At 41.7% G+C, this 20,216-nt stretch overlaps 1 protein-coding gene across 3 annotated transcripts; it reads left to right on the forward strand.

Annotated features, from left to right (window-relative positions):
- Positions 1-2,115: 2,115 nt before the first annotated feature.
- Positions 2,116-19,774, forward strand: UGT10287A (UDP-glucosyltransferase). Of its 3 annotated transcripts, none has more exons than XM_012694786.4 (9): positions 2,116-2,267; positions 12,498-12,650; positions 13,519-13,606; positions 14,571-14,763; positions 15,538-15,729; positions 16,277-16,493; positions 17,663-17,882; positions 18,484-18,703; positions 19,497-19,774. In XM_012694786.4, the coding sequence occupies exons 2-9, from the start codon at positions 12,501-12,503 to the stop codon at positions 19,759-19,761; spliced, it is 1,545 nt and encodes a 514-aa protein (XP_012550240.1). In that variant the 5' UTR covers positions 2,116-2,267; positions 12,498-12,500; the 3' UTR covers positions 19,762-19,774. The 3 variants fall into 3 exon arrangements, with proteins under 3 accessions (XP_012550240.1, NP_001182387.1, XP_037867794.1); NM_001195458.1 differs by lacking the exon at positions 2,116-2,267 and adding an exon at positions 10,395-10,534; XM_038011866.2 differs by lacking the exon at positions 2,116-2,267 and adding an exon at positions 11,628-11,784.
- The last annotated feature ends 442 nt before the right edge of the window (positions 19,775-20,216 follow it).

A 20,216-nucleotide genomic window follows, 5' to 3' on the forward strand; every position in this document is an offset into this window, starting at 1 on the left:
AAAAACGTTAAAGTGAGCCAACCTTAACATATAGAAATATGCTGTCGCGAACTTTTTTTAGATATTTTAAAGGGGAACAATTCTGTTATACATTATTTTAGCGAAACTTTAACCGTTTTTGCAGCGCACGCAGCGGAAGCTCTCAAAAGGGAAAAAAACGTGATTTTGAAACATTATTTATTGGTGCTCTGCTTGTATTGGTCTTAGCATGATGTTATATAATCTTATAGCCTTCATCAATAAATGGGCTATCTAACACTGAAAGAATTTTTCAAATCGGACCAGTAGTTCCTGAGATTAGCGCGTTCAAACAAACAAACTCTTCAGCTTTGTAATATTAAAAATAAATAAAAATAAAATAAAGTATAGATATAGATTTTGGCTCCCAAGCAGTAATACTCCATTTTAAACGGCAGGAAAACTGTTGTATATTAAATACAAATCAAATTAGAAATCAAGGTTATAAAATCAAGTCAACCGTGAGTGAGGTCATTCACCTTTGTACGCTGTAAAAGGAGCCTCGTCAGTTTTTTGATATCGCTAAAGACTAGAGACTACGTATTGTGTAATTGACAATCTGGGCCTTCTCAGTGCATAATAAATAGCCAGTATGTACCAAGAAGATCTCTGATGAATGCGTGTGTGTATTTCTATCATATCTCTCGTATACTCGTAACCCGACATACATAATGTGTTTAAACATTGCTGATAAAGCATTCTATGTGTAGTTTTTTTTATTTTTTTTATTTCATAGCTGAGTGGACGAGCTCCCAGCCCACCTGGTGTTAAGTGGTTATTGGAGCCCATAGACATCTATAACGTAAACCCGCAAAATTATAATTTGCGTAATCACTGGTGGTAGGACCTCTTGGGAGTCCGCACGGGTAGGTACCACCACCCCGCCTATTTCCGCCGTGAAGCAGTGATGCATTTCGGTTTGAAGGGTGCGGTAGCCGTTGTAACTGTACCTAAGATCTTAGAACTTATATCTCGAGGTGGGTGGCGTATTTACGTTGTAGATGTCTATGGGCTCCAGTAACCACTTAACACCAGGTGGGCTGTGAGCTCGTCCATCCATCTAAGCAATAAAAAAAAAAAAAAATACTGCTCTTAGTAGGGTTAGTGTCGGCAAAATTTCTCGGATTGAGCCCGTGAGCTCAACAGCCTGTCCGCGCGTGACTGGAATAGCCCTATATAGACTAAGCGAGCGCTATGACATGTCCTTCTTCAAACGAGGCTTCTGGAGAGTACTTAACGGTAGGCAGCGGCTTGGCTCTGCTCCTCGCATTGCTGTAGTCCATGGGCGACAGTAACCACTCACCATCAAGTGGGCCGTATGTTCGTCTGCCTACACGGGCAATAAAAAAAGAGCGAATAGGAAGGGAAAAAAATTGAGTCGTATACATAAACAAAATTACTTTTACGATATTATAGTCTTGACGTTTTAATTCGGTACGTTTGACGTTTTCCCACGTTTTGAATACCTAATTTACAGTTCTCGTGATCTCTGACGACTAAGGTGTTATTCATCGACATTTTTATTGTTTTAACTAACGTCTATTTTTCTATAAAAATATTTCTAGACTTTCACGTTTCGTTTTGTTCATGAACTGACATAACGGTTCACGTGCCTCACGTGTGGTGAGCTTATGCGTGAGTTTTGTTTTGCTGTTCATAACATGAATAATTATAAAAGTTTCATTAATTCATAGACAGAATAGTATAGTAGAGGTGAGTTTGTTAGTTGGAAAGAAAAGTGTATACAGAAAATAGGACTTGTTAAAAACTTCTTAGATTAGCGGGCTTCATGATACCCACTCATTCGTGCTTCTAAGATGGCCTACCATTCTACATATGTACTTTACTGGTGGTAGGTCCTCTTGTGTGTCCGCACGGGTAGGTTACCCACACCCTGACTATTTCTGCTGTGAAGCAGTAATGCGTTTCGGTTTGAAGGGTGGGGTAAGCGTTGTAACTATACTTGAGACCTTAGAACTAATATCTCAAGGTGGGTGGCGCATTTACGTTGTAGATGTCTATGGGCTCCACTAACCACTTAACACTAAGAGGGCTGTGATGTCGCTTACCCGTCAATGCAATAAATATTATAGATCTATATATAAAAGCTCGTCCTGGACACGAACAAATTAGATATATTCAAATTACGCTAGTTATTATCTAAGGCCACACTCATACCTCAGTTGACTGATAGATTTCAACGTTGATGTACTTATAAATGGTTGCAATTGGTTTTTGTATAGAAACAGGTGAGTTACATTACAGTCAATTCTACCTTCTTTTATAATTGAATGAAAATGCATTATGTGAATTTAATTTAATTAAATTTAGAATATTCTAATACTAAGTAAGCTTTTTTTTATTAGCATAGGTACCCCTTAACACGGTATAAACTATACGCTGTTATTGAGAATATGAATATTCTTTTAACAGCTAGTATAGTAAAATAAAGATAACATTTAGCGCACAATAAGCTAAACTATCACAGGACAACTAAGAAAATTAAGAGTAGATTTGGAATGTTATAGAAGTAAATAATGTGTTTATTTGCCGACAGGAAACAAATAGTAGTTTTTTTTATTATTTTAGCAACTAGAAATATCTTATGCGGCAAACCTAATAATTATAGTACGTATATAATTAGTAGTTTTCATAATAACTATCGTTCAAGTTACGTCTGATCATATCTTAAAAAGTTAACTCTTATGGTATAGACTTAAACATGCTTAATTATTTATATAAGACATAAGACCTTTAAAAAAAAAGTGATCACAGCAGCGTATATAGTCAAGGCTAATGTTTGTTGATACAGATGATTAGTATATTAAAACACAAAGTGACCTTCCAACTTCGTAACCTGTTACTATTATTACATAGATAAAAAAAAGTTTATGTCATTTGAGATTATGTAACCATATGTAATAGTTTATTTATGTTTTATTTTATTTGGTTCAATCTCGACGAGCAAATTAACCCATAGACATGGCCCATGGAAATTCTCGCTGGATCTTCTCAGTGGATCGCGATTCTGATCCGGTGCTTGATTCTGCGAAGCACTACTCTTGCTAGGGCTACTGTTAGCAACGTCCTCAGCTTAGAGCCCCGTGAGCTCAATTACTCGCTCGGTGATGCTGGCATAACCCTCTAAAGTTACCAGTTCAGATAGGAGAAATAAAACGGATGTAAAGTGTTAGCAAATTCTCTCAGGTTGAGCCCGTGAGTTCACCTACCCGTCTGGGCGTAGTTAGAATAGCCTCTTAAGCTATCAACGAATAGGTTAGGGAAAAAAAATATAATAAAAAAACGCAAAATTAAAATTTTAAGGTGTAGTTTAAAATTATATTTACGATTCGCGAAAACCGAATAAAATATTGTACTATTATTATTTATTGTGTTCTATTCTATTCTATTGTGAACATTCATAGTTTTCTTAGTACATACACACATACACGTCACTTTAGAAATACAGATACATATATCTGTATGCACAGAGTTCGGAGGTGCACGCCGGATTCTTGCCTGACAAGTATTTTTTTTTTTATGATTGAAAGTTTACTGGTGGCCCGAAGGCCTTTCCAGTTTCACCAGGACAGGTGGGCGAGCAAAGGCTCAGCCAAGAGGGGTGGGATTTGCTAACAACTGCCCGAGCGCCTCCGAAGGAGACCTAACAACTCAAGAGCAATTGTTTCGCGAATGAATCTACTACCGGATCGGAATCGCGACCCGCTGAGAAGATCCGGCGAGAAACTCAGCGGGCTGATGCATGGGTTAGGTTGCACGTCGACCTCTTTGTCGAGTTCGACGAGTACGGTTACCGGGGTCCCTAAGCCTGCCCCTAGTATTAGAGCTGAAGGCATCTAATGCAAAGGTTATTGGATCTGATGGATCCGTAAGGACGTGTCTAGGGCGTCGACGGTGACTGGCTCCTGCATGATCAGGATTCGGGGAGTAGTCAGCGGCGGCAACGATAAGGCGATTATCATGACGCATAGCCTTATCGAAGTATCGTTCCGACGCTGACTTCATGTATTTCCGAATTGATTCGAGGCCCAGGTCGTCGTGTAGGTCAACGTTCCTCACGAACCACGGAGCCCCGACAGCTAACCTGCAAAAGCGGGATTGTAGGGATTGGAGGGTGTCTATGTGTGTGCGGGCCGCGTGAGCGAACACCACACTCGCGTAAGTCATGACGGGCCTTATGCAAGTTTTGTAAAGTGTCACCTTGTTCCGAAGGGACATTTTACTCCGCTTACAGATCATGGGGTAGAGTCTACCGAGAATAAACGCGGCACGGTCACGGACTGATTTTATATGCGGGCGGAATGTCATCGATGCATCCAGGGTAACGCCCAGGTACTTGACCTTCCTGGCCCAGGGTATGGGTTGTCTAAAGAGAGTAATCGGGGGTGTGAGATTCCTCCTCCTAATCCGGGAGGAAATCCGTGTGGAGCTTCCCCTCTGAAATAGCACCGCAGTACTTTTCGCTGGGTTGATGTCTATGCGCCATTTTCGGAACCACTGTCCTAGGGCTAGGGCTGCGCTCTGAAGTTTCTTCGCGATTAGGGACTTATTTCTACTAGAATAGTAAACAGTCGTGTCGTCGGCGAATAAAGCTAAATGGGTCGGCGGCGACCGGGGAATATCGTTGACGAATAAGCTAAATAGGAGGGGTGAGAGGACAGAGCCTTGCGGGACTCCAGCTGTGAGAGGTCGTGGGGAGGAGCGGGTTCCCTCGACTCGATATCGAAAAGAGCGGTTCGACAAGAAGTCCCGTATGATGAGCACGAGACTATCCGGCACGCCCATGTTGAATAGTTTGAAAATCAAACCATTGTGCCAGACTTTGTCGAACGCTTTTGCGACGTCGAAGAAGAGAGCTCCCGTGTATAACGGTTTTGGTCGATTAAGCCCCACAAGAATGTGCTCCGTGAGGCGGTGCACCTGTTGAACGCATGAGTGATTTGTACGGAATCCGAATTGTTCATCGATAAGAATGCCCTTGGATGAGACGAAGTCTCTGAGGCGTTTGTAGAGCAGACGCTCATACAGTTTGCCTAGAGACATGAGGAGGCTAATCGGGCGGTAGCTCGTCGGATGATTTTTTGGTTTACCGGGTTTATGTATGCCGATAACGTCCGCTTCTTTCCACACCGCGGGAAAGATACAGTTCGCCATAGCGGCATTGAAAATAGATGCCAACATCACGATGAGTTGGACGGGTAGAAGTTTAATAACGCGGTTAGATATACAGTCGGAACCGGGAGCCTTGCGAGGACGTAGGTCTTTGATCAAGTCTTTAACTTCTATCGGGGTGACGGGTGGTAACGCATCCGATGGTGGCAAGGAGGCTCTGCGTTCTACCTCACTGTCTACTAATTCTACATGAACAGGGTCCACGGATTGAGTGCTGGGCGTGCACTGGGTTTGCAATGTATCGGCCAGCAGCTCTGCTTTTTCGTCATCATCGAACGCCGCGAGTTGGCCTGAGGGGCCTACGAGGGGGGGCATAGTTACTACCGTATCCGATTTGAGAGTACGAGCTAAGCGGTAGTAAGACCTTTGGGAGGGCGCGAGTCCTTCTAAGAAATCAGACCATCTGGCATCTCGGACTTCGGCGATGCGAGACTTTACGTCGCGTTGTAGGGCACGCATTCGAATACGATTTTCCGCGGTAGGATACCTGTCGTAGGCGCGTATCGAGGCGTTCTTAGCTCTAAGGAGTTCCCTAATATCGTCGGACAATTTGAAGCGGTGAAGGAAGTCCTCCGCTACAACTTGTTTCGATGACCTATCTAATGTCGAGGTGATGTGTGACGTTAAGATGTCTATGGCTTCAGCGGTATCCTGAGGAGACGGGATAGAGTCCGGGTTAAACGGGAGCGATGGTGGATCAGATTCAGCCAGGCTGATGCCCAGCGTGTGCCAATCCACCACAGTCCTCGTGACGGGAACGGAATCGGGAGCGCGACCGAGCTTCATAACGACGGGACGGTGGTCTGAATCTAACTCTGAAACTACTTCGATCGAGTGTAAGCGCAGAGTTACGTTTTTTAATAACGCTATGTCGAGTATATCCGGGCGATGCGCGATATTTAGCGGGTAGTGAGTCGGGGTTAGCGGAGCGACGATATCGAAGGCGAGATCATCGACTAACGCGTCAAGCCGCCTGCCATTCGGGGTTGTGGTGTGTGAGTTCCACCTGATGTGTTTACAATTTAGGTCGCCCGCCAGAATGACAGAGCTCCCCATACCGAGCAGCACCTCGATATCACTGCTTAGAACGATCTTATCCGGTGGAAGATAAACGGACGCGATAACGATCGGCGCGTGTCCCGTCAGTGAGATTCGTTACACTGATGCTTCGATATTAGCGAGCGCGGGAGGATCGAGCGGGACGCAATGCAGGGCTCTTCTATAGTAAATGACGGTACCACCACCACGGGCAGAGAGCCTGTCGTTCCTGACCATGTTATAGTTCGCGATTTTAGGGTCACGGCGCGCGGGCTTAAGTAGGGTCTCCTGCACTAAAAAGATATCAATTTGGTGGTCACGCAAAAAGTCAGAAACCTGATCACGTTGATTTGCGAGACCGTAAGCGTTAAAAAATCCTATCGTTACGGATAGGGGCTTTATTCTACTTATATACGCCATTGATTACCGGCGGAGTGAGGGGAGGACGTACGTATTTAATGACGCGTATACGTCGGCGTATTCCTGCACAACGGCGATAAAGTGTTGTGCAGTGGAGGCAGCGCGAATGGCGTCGCCCAAAGCGTTAACGCGCTCAAAGTTGATCGACTGAAAGAAGTCGATCGCTAAAGCGAGATTATCGGACGCGGTCGGAGGGCAAGTCGCGGGAGAGGGACGAGTCGCGGGGGCGGGACGAATCGCGGAGAAGGGAGTTGTAGCCGTGTTCGTGTACGGCAGCGGTTTTGCCCAGGCCGAGACACTGGGCACCGCCGCCGGAACGAACGCTGGCTTAGCCTGCGACGCAGAGGGTGCCGAGGCTTTGATGTCTGGGCCGGAAGCTCGGAGGCGGTTTTGGCGGGCGACGCGGCGATTTATTTTAGGGGCTCGGGGGCAACCACGGTAATTCGCGGGGTGACCCTGTGTTCGACACAGGACGCAGCTAGGCGGTTCCGTCGCGGTTTTTTGGTCGCGAGCGCAGAGGGCCGTGGCGTGATCGCCCAAACACTTAACACATCGGGGGCGCGCGTGACAGTTACGGGAAGAGTGCCCGTACAATTGACAGTTATGGCACTGGCTAGGAGTGCCTTTTTTATGGGGGGCTTCGACAGCGATACCAGAGAGCCTACAGACGGTCTGTGTGTTAAAGATTTTCTTACCCTCGGGGGTAGGCTGGAGAGCGACTAGAACCATATTATATGGCTCCCTACCGCGACCGGTGTGCATACGGTGCACAGAATTCACTGGTAGGCCTTGTTCTAACAGGTCGGCTTTTACGAGCTCTACATCTAACTCTTTAGGGATTCCGCGTATTACAACGCGGAGTTCGCGCTCCTCCTGGAGCGTATACGTATGGAAACTTATACGCTCCTTACGGAGGTAAGAAGAGAGGGCCCTATGGTCGTCAGGTGTTTGAACCTTAATTTGAATGCCGTTCGCGAGGTTACGGGCATTCGTGAAATTTATATTTTTGGCCTTAAGGGCCAGGCAAACTCGATCCCAAGCTGCCTTCTCCTGAAGGATAACCGGGGGAGGGGTCTGGGTTTTATTTTGTGCCACCGGACGCGGCGACGGAGTGGCACGGGCTGGGGGCGCAACGGGAGTCTGAGGGCGGGGGCGCGACGCGTTCACGGCTTTGCTAATTTTAGCGGCCGCGGGAGCTCGAGACTCCGCGGCACGCTTCTTACCCTTCTGTACCAGGGTGAATCCATCCGTCGATGAGGCGGGGGCGAGGTCGACCTCCATGTCCGAGTCAGAGTCGGAGCACGAGGAGGCGGGTGCAGGCGACCTACGAGCAAGTGTAGGTGTTTTAGAGGGCGCGACGGAGGCCGCGGATGATCGCTCAGCTGAAACGATGGTCACGGCGGACGACGCAGCAGCTTTTCTCGCCAGTATAGGCGACACGGGAGCGGCAGGCACGACAGAGGCTGCGGTGCTCAATGCAGAAGCTCTGCACGCAGGTACAGGCGACGCAGGAGCAGCGAGCGCGGCGGATTCCTCGAGAGGGCTCGCAGTGTGATTGGCCTTGAAGGCCAAAAACTCCGAGGCGAGCTGTGGGTGGCGAAGTCGGAGGAATTCCGCGAATACAGCGTCCATGATCGCTGAGTACCCAGGTGGGGCGGCCCCGGGTCTTGAAAACACTCGCCTTGCGGCGAGGCCCCAACTTCTCGGACCTGAGCGGTTCTATTGAACACAGGTGGCAATGCGGCGCGATTACTACAGGACAAAGAAAAAGCACAACAAAACAGAAATTACGAAAAGAAACAAAACAAATAAATACTTGCAGGAAACCACTTTGTCGGCAGATGTACCACGAACACAGAAACAACAAAAGGAAACAAAACAAATAAAAACTTCCAGAAAGAGCACTTAGTCGGCAGATATACCACGAACACAGGCCGCGCGAACAATGGCCGGGCTAACAAAAGCCGGGCGAACAAAGACCGGGCGATCGAGTGGACGATGAGCACGTCCGCACGTGACGGGTGCCTCTATCGGAATGCCTGACAAGTAGCTTATCTTGCATTGCATTGTGTTGTGTTGTGTTGTGTCGTGTCGTGTCGTGTCGTGTCGTGTCGTATCGCACCGCATCGCATCGCATTGTATTGTATTGTATTGTATTGTATTATATTGTTATAGCTTCAGATTAAAGTGACCGGAATCTAATATTAACTATTTTTAGTATACTATTTTAGTATTAACAAACTATGCGTTCTTAGTGTTCTGAGAGGGCGAATCAGCTCAAGTTCCAATATTAACAGGAAACAACGGACTAGAAACAGGGTAGAACGATTTTACTGCTCCTAAAAAACCTACCCGTGGTCTTTAGTCTAGCAGTGATCATGGCGTTTGGTTCATTCCCGATCCTGCGGAAAAAATGGAAAGCAGTCGACGTCGCCCCAAACACGTCATTTCGGATCCTGCCGATCCACTAACGGTGCTTTTAGGTACCTCAAGCACCGGTCACCGTTCTCGTCGAACCCGTCGCTTGCGACGAAGGGCTCGACGAGTAAATTAACCCCCAAACTCAGCCCACTAAGTTTCTCGCCGGATCTTCTCAGTGGGTCGCGTTTCCGATCCGGTGGTAGATTCTGCGAAGCACGGCTCTTGCTAGGGTTCGTGTTAGCAACGTCGTCAGGTTTGAGCCCCGTGAGCTACCTACCTACTAGTTAAGGTTCCGCTTAAGTAGCCTCTCAAGGCTATCAACTTAGGTAGGAAAAATAAAAATAAAAAAAGCGTTCTGTACAACGCCAAACTATCAGGAGGTTTTAAAATGTGATAATCATTGTAAGAGCCGATCGAGCTGTTTGTGTACCTAATGTAGATAGCTGCGAAAGTTGTTGCAAGTTGTCAAGCAAACGTAATGATTTATCATATTATCATATCATGATTATGACGACCTACAAGCGAACAATATGAATTGTCTTTCATTTCAATTTGCGGAATTTGTTCTCTCAAAGTGCAATCTTAGGAATCGACTGATAAGACTATCAAATGTCATATGATAATGTCGTGATAAAAATGCAACCGATGTACCAATACGTAAAGGATGCACTTTCGAAATCAATGAACTTATTTAGATTTAGGGTTGTCAAAGATCGAAAGTCTCGTGAAATTAAAATCGAAATTTTTTACGGTCAGCCAGCATTTTCATGAGGTCCCGAAATTCATTGAATAAAAAATCTGATAATGTATGTTATTACAATAGTCATCGGCTGAAAAACACCGTTTTTATAGGATGGCCACTTTCAGTACGAATTGTGTTTCCTGCGAAGCATCTTGTAGTGGGACCTGTGATAGAGAAAGGGGTAATTAACGTGGCACCATAATGATTACTTCACGTCAATAACAAATTGGACAGTAGTATAATTTTCCTACCACAAGCAAACGAACGTGACTGAGTAAACATTACAAATAATAAATAAACATAAAATTTAACTGTTAAAAAAATCACTGATACATACCCATATGTGGATCACATAATTATTGCTTCACGTCAATAAGAAATTGGACAGTAGCATAATTTTCCTACCACAAGCAAACGGATGTGACTAAGTAAACATTAGAAATAATAAATAAACATAAAATTTAACTGTTGAAAAAAACTCTGATACTTGTGGATAAAGTTGACGAAATTAATCTTTATTATCGATTCTTATTACCAATGACAACGACCCAGGATAAATGCTATTTTAATTCGGTACGCAATGCACATCACTTGTGTCAACATTTTCAATAAAACTGGTTTTCATGATAAATCTATATTTTTGTTAAGTAATTTATTGTTAGTGAGACTATCTTTGATTAGTTTTGACAATATAAAATCTTGGTAAGTGAATAATTTATTTAACTTTATTATATTAACGTTGATAAGGTTTTTTTTTACCTATTATTACAACGAAGTAATTATTCATTCTCGTTTGAAGTGTGTGACAGCTGTATTACAATATGATGTCTGTTGACATGACACGTTGTGATGTCTATAAGCTCCAGTAACCATCTTAAATCAGGTGGACCTTGAATCTCGACTTCTGCGAGTCCACTATCATAAAGAAGGAGGTGGTGGAACGGGAGAGGGAGAGCTCTTCTTCCTTCTCGGCACCGTGCTGCCGCCGCCGAGCGTTGGTCGTCGACCATTGCCTCGACGACCCGTCGGTCGGGCGTCCTCGGGGTCGCGCCGCGTGTCAGGTTGTAGTGTTGACCGCGGGAACCCCCCTACTCTGATCAGGTTTTGACCCCGGACGGAGATCGGATGTCGGGTGTAAGAGTGCAGGGGAGTCGCTTAGTGTGGTAGGGCCCTAAAATTCCTTGGGCCCGCGGTCTGCTCCTAGCACCTTGCAGATCGTCAAGTTCCACAAACCCAGCGCGCCCCCAGGCGCGGGGACCTCGTGAGAGGTTCGGCCCCCGGCCCGAAAAAAAAAAAGGTGGGCCTTGAATTCATTAACCCATCATGCTAACTGCTTAAACAAGCTGTGCAATCAAACTGGAATGCATGTCTATTTCTGGGCAATTATTGGTAGGATAGTGGTACCTATCTTATCTGTGTCAGCTAACAATACGTCCTACCACAAGTGAAAATCTGTAGGCCTGTTGGTTGGGTTTAATTTTACCCGCTAATTTTATAGCCACAGTATTGACTGATATTTTTACTGCCTCGAAAAATCTGTTCAAATATTCTATTGTTATTAACAAAATGCTCGATGTTTTGAGATCTCCTCACACACTACGTTGTTTTCCGGGAAGATAGGAGAGTGTTTAATATAAATCCCACCATGTATCTCATAGTATCTCAAAATTTTATTTCTCCAATTCAAACACTGACTTATTTCAATTATCTCTCCATAACTTTGTAGTTCCTAATCTTTTTGGTTTTGGTATTATCGGATGAGCACTTCAGGGTGACCGCTTCAACTCTTGATAACTGAATATATTGCTACTGATAAAAACATTACTGTTTGTAGTGATTGAGTCGTAAACTCCAGTGGCTTGTTGAGATAAAATTTATATTACTAGACGTGTTTACTTGTCAGTTGGAATTTAGAAACACGTTAATGAAGAGTTGCTTGTGTAGATCCGTTGGTACGTAAAATTAGCTGGTTCTTGATGCGAACACATTGTCTTCCTGGCTGAGGCTTTGCTCGCTCACTTGTCCTGGTGAAACTGAAAAGGACCCCGGGCCACCAGTAACACTTCTTCCCAAAAAGAATACATTGTCGTATTTGTCATAGCAGAAAAACCAAGCATTACCCTGATCATTTTATTTGCCATCATCCTGTATGCTAATTCAAGCTATACACTATATTTTTACAAAGTTACATTCGAATTTAACTATACTTGCGTGATTATTATTATACAAATTACGGACTTTGCAAATGTGAAGTTAGAAAGCCATGGGAATCCGCTGGATGCAAGAATGCATCGCCCATAATGGCGAATCTTGGGGAGGCCTATTTCCCGCAGTGGATGTCTGTGTATCGATATGATCATGATAATTATGAAATGCGAACATTTCTATTTACGAATATTTGAGTTTTGTTAACGGCGTAAAATCGCTTATGGCTTCATTTCTGAGTGCTTACCTGACGATGAGTTCTGAAATTACAACGTAAATTACATTGAAGGAAGGACACGTTCAAAAAATTGCTAACTGTTTTGGAATACAATATTGGAGATTAAAAAGCCAGTAAGTCAGTGCGTTGTTCTGCGGTAGATTAATGAAGTACTAGACAAAACCTAAAAATAAAAAAAACCCTAATAATAATAAAAAAAACCCTTGTATTCTTATATTCCAGAAAATGACCAAGTGGATATTGTTTTTATGCGTCACATCATTGCTGTGCACGTGTGACGCTTACAAGGTGTTGGTCGTCTTTTCTATGCCAGGGAAGAGTCACAGCATACTCGGATATGGAATTGTAAAGCATTTGCTGAAAAGGGGACATGAGGTGAATTTCAATTTACGGTTTGGACCTCATAAGAGAAACCAAATAAGAGGAAACACGAGTCGAGAGATAATCTTTTATTATTATTTCGTAAAGAGAATTTTTGTTACTACTACTTTTTATTAGCACACAAGGTGTTAAGTAGTTGTAGAAGCCTATAGACATCTCGATTTGGGGACTGTTAACCAAGTGGAAAGATCACATCGATGGTCTCAACAGATAATAGTCGGGCTTCCCTTGAAATTGGAACGCTAATTGGACCGGAACTGTTTCGCTGCAGAACGTGGAAGGACAGTGCCATCAATCCGCGCGGAATCACAGTACATCTAATCTACTATTACGCCTAATTTTTATTAAAGCCAAGGTTCTAGGTTCGTTTTTAATAAATACAAAGATATTTACATAGCACCTACACATATTTTAGAACGTAAGTTTTTTGTTTAATTTTATTTTATGCTGCAATACGCACCATTGATAAATCTTTAGAGTTTAGTGAGCATGAAAACAGTTAGCTATCTATTTAGTTCATTGCTGGCAATATCTGATCCATAAACAGTGATGGGCGCGCTTCTTTGGCAAAATAATTTATTAATGTGCCTTTTTCAGAAACATTTTCTTCTAATAATAAAAAATCCAAGTTGACCTCTTGAATTTTGGTTATAATCCATTGCTACCCTATTTAACCAGTCAAATTATGAAGTATCATCTGTTTTTCTATTATTTGAATGCTGTATATTATCTATTAGATTTTCACTTTAATTTTTTTTTACAAGTAATTAATTTTTTCTCTTCTACCCACAAGCACAATTTAGACTAGAGTTTTGTTTGTTAAAATAACGTGGTTTTTTTATTCACCTCTAATTTATTATAGGTGACATACATAACCCCATTTCCGGTGGATAACGCGGATCCGAAGCTCAAACAAATCGACGTTAGCAGTAACATAGATATTCTACCCAGTAAGTATCAAGTTCAATGCGCAAAATAAAAAGTGTAACAGTAAATTGTACATCTTGTGCGTATTTTTTTATACGGCATATCAGTATGCCACTAACTTTATTTTTTATTTTTTTATTGCTTAGATGGGTGGACGAGCTCACAGCCCACCTGGTGTTAAGTGGTTACTGGAGCTCATAGACATCTACAATGTAAATGCGCCACCCACCTTGAGATATAAGTTCTAAGGTCTCAGTATAGTTACAATGGCTGTCCCACCCTTCAAATCGAAACGCATTACTGCTTCACGGCATAAATAGGCAGGGTGGTGGTACCTACCCGAGCGGACTCACACGAGGTCCCACCACCAGTAGGTTCACAAGAGGTCCTACCACCAGTAGGTTCACAAGAGGTCCTACCACCAGTAGACTTACAAGAGGTCCTACCACCAGTAGACTCACAAGAGGTCCTACCACCAGTAGACTCACAAGAGGTCCTACCACCAGTAGAACTCACAAGAGGTCCTACCACCAGTAGTAACTTATGTAGCGAAGTCAGGTGTATGAGGAAGAAGCCAAAAATAAAATAAAAAATATATAGAAACAGTTCAAATGTAAGCATTATTACCATTAACAAAGACAGTAACTCGCCTTTAATTGTCATAAAAATGCTATGAACGTTCTTGAACTTAAATAACGTGCAGAATGTATTAACTCTGAGGCATCTGATAATGTATTAATCTGCACATGCTATGTGGTGGCATACCTACTACTGGGGGACTTAAGCCGTCAGTTTGGGTATGGATTATAATCGACGGAGAGTGACTGCTCCAGCGTTTCTCCTCTACAGGATCAAGTTCAATCAGTTCAGAATCTCATTGTTTCTCTTCATTGATTTCTCTTTACTTCCCGCAATATCTCTAATTGGACACAAAAAGTACCTTCATTCAAGCCGGATTAAGTCGAAACAAACATATTTTATTTTCAGAGACTTCCCTAAATTTAAATGTGATCCTCGAGGGTAAAGTACCGAAAGTTGATCACGGTGGGATTCATCTTGTAATGAACGCAGTAGAGATGAACACATACAACAATGAGAATGTTTCGAGATTAATCAACGATCCAAAACAGAAGTTCGATATCGTCATTGCTGAATGGATGTTCACAGAAATTTGTGCTAGGTGAGTTTTGTGTGTTGTTCTGTGAGTGCTACGTCGTATCTATAATTGGTTAAAGCCGATGTAGATGTTTGATTGAATATGTGTGTGTAGCATCAGATATGCACAATACCGTTTTCACCATAAGGGCACACGGGGCCCGTGCCCAGGGCCCCCATTCTCAGGGGGCCCCGAAGGACCGAAAATTTCTCTCACACATTTATTCTCAAAACATTTTTGTCGGTCACATTACACTTTTTTCACAAATCAGTAATCTTGTCAGAAGGTATTTAAAAGGCACTACGCCATTATATCGATAACTGCGCCTATTCCTACTGTACTAATATGGAGGGTAGAGGTAAGGAGGACCGTCTCTGTGTGTAAAAAGTGTCCGTTAAAATCTGCTAAATAAAAGTGGCGCTACAGTAGCAACCGGGTAAATTTAAAAAAATGGCGCTGAAAAATATTTTATTTAAAGCTGATTAGAAAATGCAATCCATGTCTCCACGTTTTACCATAGCAATAATTTTAGATTATATTAACGAAATTAGTTTGGAAACCGTTATCATAACCGTAACCAAAAAATCAGCAGCATTCTAATATCATTAATGACATATTATATCATACTGTATTTGATTACCTTTATTAAATGGTCATACTCAGTAAAAAAATGTTATTATAATTAGTTTTTTTACTTTCCAAAAGGGCCTCAAATTCTTGTGTGCCCAATGGCCCCAGCCTAGTTTAAGACGTCCCTGGATATGCATTCATATTATTTCGCCTAATGGTTTTTTTCAGTTATGCCGCAATTTTTAATGCCCCGTTGATCTGGGTGTCAAGTATTCAAACCCATTGGATGGTGACGAGGTTGATTGACGAGGCTCTCCATCCAGCTTATAATACCGATGTTGTTGGGCGTAACATTCCACCGTTCAATTTCTTCCAGAGAGTTCAGAACTTGTGGATTCTGTTACGAACACTGTATCAAGTGTGAGTGAATTTTAAATTTTACTTAAATTATATAAGGGAGTATAGGTATGAGAGAGTCAATGGAAAATAAAACAATACGGGTCGGATGGATCAGGATGCAATCGTCATCATCATCATCAGGATGCAGTGGCCGATAATTATGAAGACGATAGACGTACCTTCCTCGTATTTTTTTGTCGTGGTGGCCTGACCATACGTACTGTGGTGTGAATCGCAGAGAAAGTCGATTAAAATAAAAAAATCGGGCGGTTTGAGTTGTTCTGAGATTGGTATATTAAAAAGGATTGCTACCAAAAAATCGATTGGGCATATCGTTGACTCACTACATGAGGCCAAAGTGAGTCGCCGCATAGAAGATCGTATGAGGTCGAATATTTTATTCAAATTGTAATTGATTCTAATTTGTTAAATTTAAGGAATGGCTTGGGAATCAGATGTGACAAATTGATTTAAATGACTAATTAAAAAGTAGATCTGACCTTATTCCTTCTTTTTATTCTTCTGATTTGAGAATCTCAACGCTGTGATGATGTCTTATAAATTGCAGTAAAAATAGTGGTCAAGAAGATTTCTATAACATAGCGGTAGTACCAGTGATAGAGAAGAGAGGTCTGGTCCCGCCAACGTTTGAAGATGTGCAGTTCAATGGTTCATTGGTTCTCAGTAACAGTCATTTGTCATATGCGCCTGCCGTGAGACTGCCGCAAAACTACAAGACTGTCGGTGGGTTTCACGTTGAGGAAAAGGTCGAACCTTTGCCAGAGGTAATAATAATAATAATAACATCTCGAGACGCTTGGTCTCAACAAAAAGTCGGTGGTGGCCCAAATGCAAAAAGCAGTCTTGCTGGACAATGCCCGTATAGTTCGCCGGTTTCTCGCCCAATAGTCCCTAACACTCCGGCCGATTGTTGCCCACCTCGCCGGAGTGTGTCCTGCCGTCTTCTCAGGCGAGGCAGTGTTTAAGACACATAATAATAATAATAAGCCATTTATTTCTTGCCTTTACAAAAAAAAATTAAAGAAAATTAATATACAAATTGTATGTATTAATGTTTAGGATAAAATAAGAGAGCTTTGTAATGAAACAGTAGAATTTAGTTAGCAAGAACCCCGGATTGGGTAAAGGCCTCCCCAAAGTTTTTTTTTTTATTGCCCTTGTAGGCAGACGAGCATACGGCCCACCTGATGGTGAGTGGTTACCGTCGCCCATGGACTTCAGCAATGCCAAGGGCAGAGCCAAGCCGCTGCCTACCGTGCCGGGAGCAAAGCCAAGCCGCTGCCCAGATGCCCAGGCGTGTCTATCCTGTGCTACGTCTAGTTTTAGTGCAAAAGTTAGGGCGTCGGTCGCGTTAGTGGTAAGACAGGGCTAAATAAATTCTATATTATTTTCTTCGATGTGTAGATTCACATTTGTTATTATATATAAATGTAAAACTTATAGTATAAATATTTTCCTCCATCTTCACGAGTCGTAGACGTAATTAAAAAACTACTTTTGCTATTTCTTGAAACATGAAACTCTAGAAATATTTTTATAGAAAAATAGAGGGTAGTTAGTCGTATTCAACTGTCGACGATAAAAACGCTCGTAGCGAAAGCTCGGTAAAAAGCAATCGTAGCCGCGAAAACTCTTGTAATTTTTGTAAAAGTATTTAAAATGTCGGAAATAATATAATGACAATAAAAATTTCGAGATTAAACGGCAAAAGTAGTTTTGATTTTATAAAGCTTAGCAAAATGAATGTTTTCGAAATTACCCTCCCGTATTGTTATCCTCTGCGGTAGATACTAATTAACTCTTACGTAATTGAGAAGCATATTCGAAGCTCAACAGAGTGAGAGAGAAAGAGAAAGAGAGAGAGACAGACAGCTCGTTTACCAAAAAAACCCTTTTAATACTGTAGATTAAGAATAGTTTAACTATTTTACAGGATCTAAAGAAAGTATTGGATAGTGCATCGACCGGAGTGATTTATTTTAGCATGGGCTCTAATTTGAAGAGCAAAGAAATGCCAGATAGGTTAAGGAAAAGTTTGATAAAATTATTCAGTGGCCTAAAGTATACAGTAATTTGGAAATTTGAGGAAGAATTCTCTGGACTGCCTAAAAACATACACGTTGTTAAATGGGCACCCCAACAAAGTATTTTAGGTACGTAAAATAATTTTTATATTTTACAAAAAGAAATAGTTGTAAATACAGTTAATTAGGAAATTAACATGAATAATGTTGGACTAAAGCCCTCAAAGCTTAGCACAGGTAGATGGGGTATATCAAAATAGTTTAATTAATAGGATAAATGTAAATAAAATTGGTATTATACCTCCTACCCATCAGCTAAACTGTTGTATGATGTCTATAATTACATCAGTTCAAGTAATACCATTGTCAGTTTGTGGTGAGCTGGGGCAATACTTTGATGTCACACATAACTTTTTGTATCAAAGAGATTTTACCAAATATTTTTTTATATTGCTTAGACGGGTGGACGAGCTCACAGCACACTTGGTGTTAAGTGGTTACTAGAGCACATAGACATCTACGACGTAAATGCGCCACTCACCTTGAGATATAAGATTTAAGGTCTTAAGTATACTTACAACGGCTGCTCCACCCTTCAAACCGAAACGCATTAGGAAGGGTAGTGGTTGGTACCTACACGATATTATTCCTTCAGCATGGAAGTCATTCGTGAACATTCAATAGAGAAAATTCAACAACAGTTCAGTAAATATGTCTTTAACTATTACAGCACATCCGAATTGTGTACTTTTTATTACACACGGCGGATTGCTCTCTACGATTGAGAGTGTTCATTTTGGTGTACCAATTATCACGATACCTGTGTTCGCTGATCAGTTTATGAATGCCGAAAGGTCTGCTAGAGTGGGATTTGGGAAAATTGTGTATCTTTCATACACAATGGCGGATGATCTTAAAGTTGCTATTGAAGAAATCTTTTCAAATCCAAGGTAAATTATAATGCATGTTATAATTGTTGCATAACTATAACAGATAAACACCATATTTTCAGGCTGAATTCTAAGCGGAAGGTGATAAGTAGTTAGGTTTAGCCTTTAGTGAAGTAGTCTACGATTGGAGAAGGACTAACTGCCTTGCTCGAGACGTTTGATAAGGAAGTTCATTGAAATTCAAGATAGAACGTGTTAATACAAATCAATCCACAACATGATCCACAAATAAGAATTGTCATAATGTAACAACGAAGGTGACGGAATTGACGTTGTAAACGTGTGGATTTTACAATGCACATTATGAATATAAAATCTATCTATATATATATAAATGAGTTGCTGTTCGTTAGTCTCGCTAAAATTCGAGAACGGCTGAACCGATTATGCTAATTTTGGTCTTGAATTATTTGTGGAAGTCCAGAGAAGGTTTAAAAGGTAGATAAAAATGAAAATGATCGAAATTAAATAAAAATAACAATTTTGTTTTTCCTTTGATGTGTCCCCCGTAAGACAGATTCCTTTTGTTTGTTTTAAGTTTATTTTATACAAAAGTTTAGGTCTTTTATTTATCGATTGAGGCACTACGAAGTCTGCCGGGTCAGCTAGTTATGAATAAACTTCACCACGGGTTCCCTTCAGCACTATTGAAAAAAAAAAACGCACGGCAATGGCATGATTTCAAACAGCTACACCATGAACTTATATTTATGCTCATAATCATCCAGTAACGTACCGTCTTTTTTGGACTTTTGTAAAGCACATGAAACTAGAACTAAATTATATTCTACAGATATAAGGAGATAGCAAAGGAAACATCGTTGATATATCACGATCGGCCAGTGTCTCCTGGTGCTGAACTGGTCCACTGGGTGGAGCACGTCGTCAAGACTAGGGGAGCTCTCCATCTGCGCTCACCAGCACTGCAAATGCCCTTGTACCAGAAGTTATACTTAGATCTCCTCACTGTTGTTTTAGTATTATTGATTGTGATCTATAAAATTGTAAGATGTTTATTTTCTCGTATAAGCGTAACTAGTAATAAGAAAACGAATTAAATTGTAGACTGATTTTGTATAATTTTATTTTGTACCTGATGACGATGAAATAGATTTTCAATGAAAGGTTGATGGCCAAAACGTGTGTGCATTTTCACACATGTTAAACGAATAATAGGCCGAAATTGTAGCAGATTTAAACCTGAAGAAACAACAAATTAATCATAATTTTGTGTACTTGAATTGGACTAACCACTTTCTAAGCCAAGACGATTTTCAGCGATCCACCTTTTAGAGTATCTAATCATTGAGGTGCTATCAACTGTTAACACAAATAGCAAATTTAGAAGATAAGTAAGTGTTCGCTAAGTTATTGAGACCATTAAAAAAATTTATAGGCGGATGAATAATTGATGTTCTGAATTATAATGTTTGCCTCGCGTTGACAGCTTTGCTGTTTCGTGTTATAAATTTATTCTATTACTAGCGGCCCGCCCCGGCTTTGCTTGGGAAGT

The sequence above is a fragment of the Bombyx mori genome, chromosome 7 (assembly GCF_030269925.1).
Source record: "Bombyx mori chromosome 7, ASM3026992v2".
In the NCBI taxonomy this organism is placed as follows: Eukaryota; Metazoa; Arthropoda; class Insecta; order Lepidoptera; family Bombycidae; genus Bombyx; species Bombyx mori.

Bases quoted from the DNA above. Each gene is read 5' to 3' on its own strand.
- UGT10287A (XM_012694786.4), top strand. From the start codon at position 12,501: ATGACCAAGTGGATATTGTTTTTATGCGTCACATCATTGCTGTGCACG. The intron at 15,730-16,276 runs GTGAGTGAATTT...TATAAATTGCAG, and splicing joins TTACGAACACTGTATCAAGT to TAAAAATAGTGGTCAAGAAG. The intron at 18,704-19,496 runs GTAAATTATAAT...TATATTCTACAG, and splicing joins GAAATCTTTTCAAATCCAAG to ATATAAGGAGATAGCAAAGG.